The sequence below is a fragment of the Orbicella faveolata genome, unplaced genomic scaffold (genome assembly GCF_042242905.1).
Source record: "Orbicella faveolata isolate gen_17 unplaced genomic scaffold, um_ofav_v1 contig_13, whole genome shotgun sequence".
In the NCBI taxonomy this organism is placed as follows: domain Eukaryota; kingdom Metazoa; phylum Cnidaria; class Anthozoa; order Scleractinia; family Merulinidae; genus Orbicella; species Orbicella faveolata.
Genome location: NW_028301540.1, coordinates 21,405,657 through 21,415,000, shown reverse-complemented (window position 1 = coordinate 21,415,000; position 9,344 = coordinate 21,405,657). Strand labels below are relative to the sequence as shown.

General features: G+C 40.2%; 1 protein-coding gene across 1 annotated transcript in view; it reads left to right on the top strand.

Moving 5' to 3' along the window:
* The window catches only part of LOC149115560 (protein lin-12-like), a 13,779-nt gene extending 4,639 nt beyond the window's left edge, over positions 1-9,140 (top strand). The window contains exons 3-10 of the mRNA XM_089285700.1: positions 5,038-5,205; positions 5,866-5,979; positions 6,255-6,422; positions 7,408-7,521; positions 7,717-7,869; positions 8,710-8,748; positions 8,872-9,044; positions 9,090-9,140. Of these exons, the coding sequence (XP_089141826.1) occupies positions 5,038-5,205; positions 5,866-5,979; positions 6,255-6,422; positions 7,408-7,521; positions 7,717-7,869; positions 8,710-8,748; positions 8,872-9,044; positions 9,090-9,140 (980 nt within the window). The remainder of the gene's footprint in view (positions 1-5,037; positions 5,206-5,865; positions 5,980-6,254; positions 6,423-7,407; positions 7,522-7,716; positions 7,870-8,709; positions 8,749-8,871; positions 9,045-9,089) is intronic.
* Positions 9,141-9,344: the final 204 nt, after the last annotated feature.

The window sequence follows — 9,344 nt, the reverse complement described above, 5'->3', positions numbered from 1 at the left end:
GCGTGGGAAAACATTGACGTCCTAGATGAAACGTTATCGGGTGAAGGAACATCGCAGAGAGTAAATGGAACAGCGGTGCAGGCGAGGCATTTCGGACCACAACTTCCCCCGGAACCATCAACGCAGATAATTCAGACCAAAAAGAGGAGTGTCGAGGCACTGGATGCAGAAAATCTTCCCATTTACAATGCAGAAGATGGTTGCGGTCCTCGTTCTAGAAGATTTGTAGAAGTTACCCGCCAAAAAGCTCTTGAAAACGCACGAAGAGAAAACCTTTTTTAATTGGGTCTTAGTGCGACAACATGGGGACGCATCCGAACACAAGGTGCAGCAGTGGAGAAAACTCCTTTTGAATCCAAAGAATAAAAAGGCCTTCACAGAGTTTGTGGTAAAGGGGTGGAGACGGGATTAATACAGAACAAAGTTGACAGGCAAGGTCACTTTTCGTGCGAAAGTGACTGTTGCGAGGTTACCTCACAAGCTGCCAATATAGTTGAAGAGTTCAACTCCACACAGGGAGAGGCTGATACCAGGCTTATTCTACATGCAGCTCATGCAGCTAAATCGGGCTACAAGGCGGTGGCTGTGGCATCAGAAGATACAGACGTATTCTTGCTTTGCCTGGCGTTTAATTGCTTTATTCGGCATCCGTGTATGTAAAGTGTGGAGCACAGACAAGAACTAGATATGTCAGTATCTGCAGTGTGGTGGCAGCCGTAGGAGAAGAACTTTGCAAATACCTAATTGGTATGCATGCTTTCACTGGTTGTGACACAGTGAGTGCCTTCGATGGAAGGAAAAAGATAACAGCCCTACGGCTTGTTAAGCAACAGACATCTTACCAAGAATTGTTTAAGTAGCTGGGGATGGAATGGGTTCTATCAGATATGCTTTTTCAGAGCCTTCAAGAGTTTAAATGTAAGCTCTACTGCTCTCAACCAAGAACTGATAACATTAATGAGCTGAAGTACAGCTTATTCTGCGCCAAGAAGGGTAACATCGACTCCACCCAATTACCACCTTGTGTTGACTGCTTGTTCAAGCATGCGGCTCGCGCAAACTTCCAAGCAGCCATTTGGAAGCGACGTCTGCAAAGCTGCCAAGGGACACTACCCCCATTGATTTTGGCTGGCGCGAAGACGGTGTTCACTTTGCCATTGACTGGATGAGCGGTGATCCAGCCCCTACAGCCGTGCTAGAACAACTGTCTTGTTCGTGTACAAGGTCATGTCAACTTCCTACCTGCAGTTGCCTGGCAAATGGTTTGAAGTTCACGGTTGTGTGCAAGCTATTAGACCACGACAACAGATGTGAAGATTCTATCGAGGAGTTTGTCTCAGATGACAGAGAAGAAGACGAAGAAATATAACTTTAATTATCAATGTAACACATGTGCAAGCATTTTCTTATATCCTGAATAATTATTCATGTTTAGCATTTGGCAAGTTTAGCCATGGAAACTATCCAGGAACAATTTCTTTGAGTTAAAACTACGTTGTTGACATAAGCTCTGAAAACGTTTGAGATTTTCAATAACTAAACACCAGTGTATGTAACATGATTGTATTTGCATTTGCTGGTATTTGACCAAAGTAATCACATTTGTACCAGTTCTATCTGTTCAGCCCAACCGAGTCGTTTGCAATTGATCACGTGACAAGCCCGGTATAGCTACTCATTTGACATGGTTATCATATACCAAACTAAGCAAGAGGAGTCAATGTAGTTTAGAACGAGCGTTCGAAAGTAACCAGTGCAATTTACACGAGCACTTTCTTTTTTTTCACATTTTCCGTCTTATTTTTCATATTTATAATTTGACAAGTGTTGCCATGGAAACCATTCAGGGATAATACCTATAAGTCATATATAAGTTATTGGAATTAGGTCTAAAAACTGCGTTTGAAGTTTGCAATAACCAAAAATCGATGTATGTAACATTTTCAGGTTTGCATTTAACTGTTATTAGTCATCTTTTTGCCAATTCTGCTTATTCAGCCAAACCTAGTGACGTCATTTAATCACGTGATAATCCTAGTAAAGCTACTCATTTGGCATGGTTATCATACACCAAAATAACCTAGAGGAATCAATGTTGTTAAAAATAAGTGTTAGAATTTGTCCCTCGTTTTGGTACCAAATGGCTCTTTCCAGGGTCCTGGCCCATGGACTATTAGCCGTTGTATAGTTCACGTTCTCTCGAAATATGCAGCATGTGGCTATTTCACGTTGTTGTTTTGTGACCTTTTGTAAACAACGGCAAAGAAATGAACAAAGAACTATAACGCACGCTTACCCAGCCATTGTACCCGTTGCCGTTGCCGTTAAAGTTGGCTTAATTTAACTCCCTAAAACCGAATAAACAGCCAAATAATGAACAGCAAAACGAGCACAAAACAAACGAAAGCCCGGCCGAACAAAAAGACGGCTGAAAGTGCAGAAAACATCTCTGCTATAAAAGGAAATCAAAACATATAAAATGACGTTCCCGCCATTTCGTCTCAGGTAGTTTCGAGAAAGTCGCCTCGGCCGTCCACACATCGCGTGAGTAAGAACCTCGGAAGAACTGGGCACCATGTCTTAAAATAACTTAAGAGGGATTACCTTAGTTGGAGGACCTACATTTGCGATTTACTCTCTTACCTTGATAATCTCTTGCTGTGCACGTAAAATAAGAAACGCTTTTGAACTTCATAATTTCATCTACTCGAGCCTGCAGAAAGTGAAGCAAGCCACGATCGAAGTCCTCAAACAAGAACAGGACACAAAACATCAGACGACAATTCCATTGCTGTGAAAAAAGGTTAAGTCTGCATGCGAGCCAAGTGGCCCATCAGGCCGGAGCTTATCCCGGTTTCTGTAGCATGAAGCGACTAGGAGTATTTCTACTCCCCCCTGGATGGGATGCTAGTCCATCGCAGGGTTACCCCCAGCATTAAGTTCGCCGGTACCCATTTATACACCTGGGCGGAGAGAGGCACTGTGAGAGTAAAGTGTCTTGCCCAAGAACACAACACAATGTCCCCGGCCAGGGCTCGAACCCGGACCGCTCGATCCGGAGACGAGCGCACTAACCATGAGGCCACCGCGCCTCCCCTGTGCTGTGAAGTTCAGCAATATTTCTGAAATTTGGTCGTCGATGATGCTCTTTAACAGCGAAATAACTACGATACTGGTTCTCGTACACGGCAATTCTTGTCTGGTGAGCGCAAACAGTGTAACAGGATTAAACTTATGCTTGTGCCAAATAAAAAGCCTTTTGGGAAATTGGCCATCACATCTCTCCCATGAGGCGAATTGTTTACGGCTGTTTCTTGCTCGTGTTTGGCAGTTAACAATTTCCCGCTATTCGCGAAGAATATTCAGGCGCGATAACGCTTTCGACAACGCTTTCTCAATTATTTTCTGTTTACACGCCAAAGATCAGTGTTGTTCCTTGGAGCTGTCCCTCGGGAGATAAGCGAAAATTTTGATTGCTGGTCATCCGTGTAGGCGGCTTCTCAGTTGTCTCTCTCCTAGGTTCCTCGCGGTGTTGGCGCTCGTTATCCCGGCTTCGCCGCTTTCTTAGCTACGCAGGCTATTAATTACCGTAATGCCTTCAAGTGTTCTTTTGACTACCCCGCTCCAGAGGTGAAGTACTTGGCAGGGTTTAAGAGTGACAAAGGCGGGGAGACAAAGAGGTCAAAGAGAAATGAAGCCATTAACAGCAGTTTAACAACGATACTCCATGTCTAGAACAAACATTATGTATGATGCTTAAGCCTACAAAGGCCTTAGAAAAATTACAGTTTTGAGTTAAAGTCAAGCATTAAATCTGTAGTATCACAGACTTCATGTTGGACACTTCTCGTTCCTTGTTAAAAGATAGCAATGACTCAATCCATAGACTTCCTTGAGGAAACACGCAGTGTTCAACTTAATTTTCTATCATTATTCCTCCATAACTATTAAATTTTGCCCTACCCTACCCACTACACTCTGTTAAAAACACCCCAACAGTTTTAGGACTATTCAAACAGCAGTACTTTGACGGATGAATACTATTACTGACTGTTGATCAAGTGATACTACAATAATGGTATCACATAAATGCCCAAATTACTGGAAAACAATTTGGGGTCATCCTATTTATATAACAGATCACCAAAGCAACAACTTCTTTAAAACACCCTTAGTTTTAGCTTTAAGGGCTTATAACTCCACAACAAACTCACTAACTCCTCTGTTTATTTAGTGATTTGCAATAAACATGATAAGATGCAACTTTTTGCAAAGTTTAAAAAGATTCTGTCGAGAGGGTTCATAGCCGCCTTGAATGTTCTCTCATATCAAGCAACAGAAGAAACTTATTTTTTAATTCTTACGTCGTTTTTGTAAATGCTTCCACTCTTTATCTGAAAGCAAATTCGTGCAGCAACATGCCATGCAAGAATGGAGGAACTTGCACAATAACAGGAGATGACACTTACTCGTGCAAGCGTCTTGACGGGTTTTGCGAGAATTCAGTAAAAATATGTTTAGACAAGAAACCTGGAATGATTGTTTCGGAAAATTTTCGCTTGTATAAGCACGAATTCAATGTCGATCGGTTACTCAACTAAATTTTATCGGTAGCATTAACTTAAAACGTTCTTTTTCCATTTGACAGTGAATCCCTGTACCAGCCTGCCATGTAAGAATGGAGGAACTTGCACAGTAACGGGAGATGACACATACTCATGCAAGTGTCCTGATGGGTTTCAAGGAGACAACTGCGAGATCAGTGAGCTTACAGTGTAGATGTTTTTATGTAATGAATGTTTTGATAGAAAATATTAATTACTGATAGAATGCGTCTAACTCATTTCAAGAATTCTAATCCAAGATAGAGAAGGGAGGCAAGAGAAGAAAATAAAGAATCCGCCAGCATTTGTAGTGACCATTATTTCTAGCTAATTTAAGTTTTGGAATAAAAATGCAATTGGCGCCACGTAAAGTAATTACATCTAAATACTATTGTCAATTATAAATTAATGATCCAATTTTACCACTCGACAGAAATTCCATGTCCACCTGGTAAAAAGACAAATGACGCGCAAGGTCGCTGTTGTGTTTTTCCGTTCACCTATGGAGGGAAGACTTTTGACTCTTACACTACCTACGCTCATGGTAACACGCTGTGGTGTTCATTTGATACTGATTTCCGTGGACAGTGGGATGATTGTGGTAAGAATAGTACTCGTGTACTTGAAGAGCTCCAATAACAAACTGCTGCCTGAGTCTCAGAGATATTAAAAGTGAAAAAGGCTTAATTTGTTTACACCGTTAAGCCATAAGGCCTTGCTTTGTAGCTATTTTACCATGATGCTTTTTCCCGCTCCAGAGGTGAAGTACTTGACTGGATCTAAAAGTAACGGAGGCTTGGAGAGAAAGGGGAATGAAGCCCTTATTTAGCAGCAGTTTAAAAGCGATGCTCCATGTCTAAAACAAACATTATGCACGGCACATGTCAGTAAAATATAGCTTTTGCTTTTACTTTTACTTTTACTAAAGCCTGCAGAGACCTCACAAAGCTTACAGTTTTCAGCCAAAGTCAAGTATTAAGGCTGTAGTATAAGCACAGACTTCATGATGGACACTTCCCGTTCCTCGTAGAAAGAAATCAATGGCTCAATCCATGGACTCCCGTGAGGGATAAAACGCACAGTTCAACTTGTTTTTCGTCATTACGGGAAATAACTATTACTCTACATTTTTTTAATATTCTTCATCGTTAATCGACTTTACCCCATGTATAACAGGCTACTTATCAACAGTACAACCTGTTAAAGACACCCTTAGATTTCAAGAGTTTTTGTAAATGTTCTCTTTCGTTTTATCTAAAAGTGAATCCCTGCACCAGCCTGCCGTGCAAGAATGGAGGAACTTGCACAGTAACGGGAGATGACACATACTCATGCAAGTGTCCTGATGGGTTTCAAGGAGACAACTGCGAGATCAGTGAGCTTACAGTGTAGATGTTTTTATGTAATGAATGTTTTGATAGAAAATATTAATTACTGATAGAATGCGTCTTATTCATTTCAAGAATTCTAATCCAAGATAGAGAAGGGAAGCAGGAGAAGAAAATAAAGAATCCGCCAGCATTCGTAGTGACGACTATTTCTAGCTAATTTAAGTTTTGGAATAAAAATGCAATTGGCGCCACGTAAAGTAATTACATCTAAATACTATTGTCAATTATAAATTAATGATCCAATTTTACCATTCGACAGAAATTCCATGTCCACCTGGTAAAAAGACAAATGACGCGCAAGGTCGCTGTTGTGTTTTTCCGTTCACCTATGGAGGGAAGACTTTTGACTCTTGCACTACCTACGCTCATGGTAACACGCTGTGGTGTTCATTTGATACTGATTTCCGTGGACAGTGGGATGATTGTGGTAAGAATAGTACTCGTGTACTTGAAGAGCTCCAATAACAAACTGCTGCCTGAGTCTCAGAGATATTAAAAGTGAAAAAGGTTTAATTTGTTTACACGGTTAAGCCATAAGGCCTTGCTTTGTAGCTATTTTACCATGATGCTTTTTCCCGCTCCAGAGGTGAAGTACTTGACTGGATCTAAAAGTAACGGAGGCTTGGAGAGAAAGGGGAATGAAGCCCTTATTTAGCAGCAGTTTAAAAGCGATGCTCCATGTCTAAAACAAACATTATGCACGGCACATGTCAGTAAAATATAGCTTTTGCTTTTACTTTTACTAAAGCCTGCAGAGACCTCACAAAGCTTACAATTTTCAGCCAAAGTTAAGTATTAAGGCTGTAGTATAAGCACAGACTTCATGATGGACACTTCTCGTTCCTTGTAAAAAGATGGCTCAAAACATGAGGAGTAAAACGCATTATTCAACTTGTTTTCCATCATTATGGGAAATAACTATTACTCTACATTTTTTTAATATTCTTCATCGTTAATCGACTTTACGCCATGTATAAAAGGCTACCTAACAACAGTAAAAACCTGTTAAAGACACCCTTAGGTTTTAAGTCGTTTTGTTAATGTTTCCTTTATGAGCATCTTTTGATTCTGTCATCTATCTTAGCCACCACGCCTTAGTCATTTGATTTTCGATAAATTGATTGTAAATCATATTTAGATAAGTAGGCAAAATCCCCACTCGTTCACTTTGGTAAGACCACATCAAGAGTTCGAAAAACTGGCTCCATGAGAATCTCATAAAAACATAATGTCACCTCCAGTGTGGAAAATTGCCCATAATCAATGAGGTTTGTGGGAATGAGGGAAGGAAGAATAGATAACATAGAAAATCCAAGATTGGAAATGCGTTTGTACAGTTGAAAGGGCAATTACTATAACGTTTCGAAAATGTTATTGACATCAGTATTTCCCCTTTCTTTACAATGCTCTAGTTGATGAATGTGCGTCTTCTCCCTGCAAGAACGGAGCCAGTTGTAAAACGACTGGGGATGGTTACACCTGTCAGCCGTGTCCTGCAGGATGGAAAGGAGAAAATTGTGACGAAGGTGTGATATACGTGAAATTTGCAAGAAAGTTAAACCTATCATTCCTTGTCTTCAACTCTTGGTTGACCATAGCTTGCCGGCTATGTGTATGATGGTGTTGATGTTCAATTGGGAGAGTATTGATTTGCCATCTTGTGTGCTTAAATCATTATTTCTCGATATTAATGAATGTGAATCGAGTCCTTGTAAAAATAGGGGAACATGCGATAAGCAACCAGGAGGATATTCATGTCACTGTGAGAATGGTACAGGACAGGACTGTGATCATAGGGTTAACTGAAACATCACAAAAACGGTTTCAAACTGTAGAGGAACTCAAAAGGAACACACAAAAACACGAAAAAAAAGGTGAGTAGGCAAAATTAGACACGACTAAAACGGATGGCATTCGGGTAAACTTGTATCGGCTCATCGACCGGCTTTTCTCAAGCTTATCTAAATTTGTATAAAAGTGTTATTTCTCAAGGCCGGAAATCATCCTCGTTTGTTTTGTTTGTTAAAGACGGTTGTCTTTCAATTTGAAGTTTAAAGCGTGTAATTAACGAGAATTTACAGAATCGCCTAAGATACCGTGACCTCGCTCTTTAAATACATTCACTCAGAATATAATACCGAAATACGACACTCATTCCTACGGAAGGGTGAGGGGTTCAGTTGTTATCACTAAGCGACAGGTTTAATACCACATTGAAATTAATCTGTATAAGTCCTCCTATTACTGCTCAAAAAAATGTTTCCTTTTTGTGTCGTGAACTGAACAGTTTGCGTAATAAAAATATCAAAAGGTAGCTTAACTCATAAGAAAAGCAAACAAGAACGTCTTCAAAATTTCTAAAGAAAAGTGTTTTTCTCAGAGGTCAACCAATATGCCAGCGGTCCTTATGCCAATGGAAGAATTTGCCATGAAGAAGTTGGACGGTACACTTGTGAATGTGCTACTGGTAACGAGGGAACAAACTGCGAAACTCGTAACTAAAAAGAGGAGGGTGACCACATTGTGCTCAATTGACTCAAATATTTCTTAACATGATTTTCTTTTAAATATATCTGGGTGTGGCAACCTCATTCTCACCTATAGCGCCCTAAAGAAGAAGGTGTATCAAAATGTCAACGAAAAAAAGTTGGAGGAAGAGGGCCATGAAGTTTCCTTGTTGCTAATGCTATGCTAACAATCATTTGTTTTCTCAGGCACTGATGAATGCAAGGATAATCCTTATCAGAATGGCGGTACATTTATCAATTCCCGCCCTGGTAGTTATACATGTTATTGCGTTGGAGGATACGCAGGGGATAGATGTCATAGCATTTAAAGCTAGTTAACATTTGCTCCGTGGTTTCATTTTCCTGTAGTGACCTGGAAACCCGAGGGATGTTACAAGGAAGAAAAACAGTTAAAGTTTAAGATTCTTCCAAAGAAATTTGCTAGCGCGTATGGCTTGGAAATTCAAAACCCGATTGAGAAGGTTTATAACAAGTGCAAAGCTAAAGCGGAGTTAAATGGCTACGGGATTTTTGCCATCCGAGTAAGGATGAATTAATTTGTTCTTGTTCTTTATTTCTTGTGTTAGGTACAGTGGTACAATGGGACTCAAGTGAGAGTTCCAACTATCACCTCATAGAAATCTCAAGCGAATCAGAGTCTAATGTTTTCGTAGAAATCTTTTAAATGGTCTTTAAATAATAATTTCCGGTTATTTCTCAGCTTATTAGTAGTATGTAAGTAGTATTATACCTCACGCATTGCGCAAGTATTGAATTGTGATTTGAAACTTGCAGCTCTGTAGGCCCACTCATCGGTTCATTTAGCAATTTTGAGTTTTTAA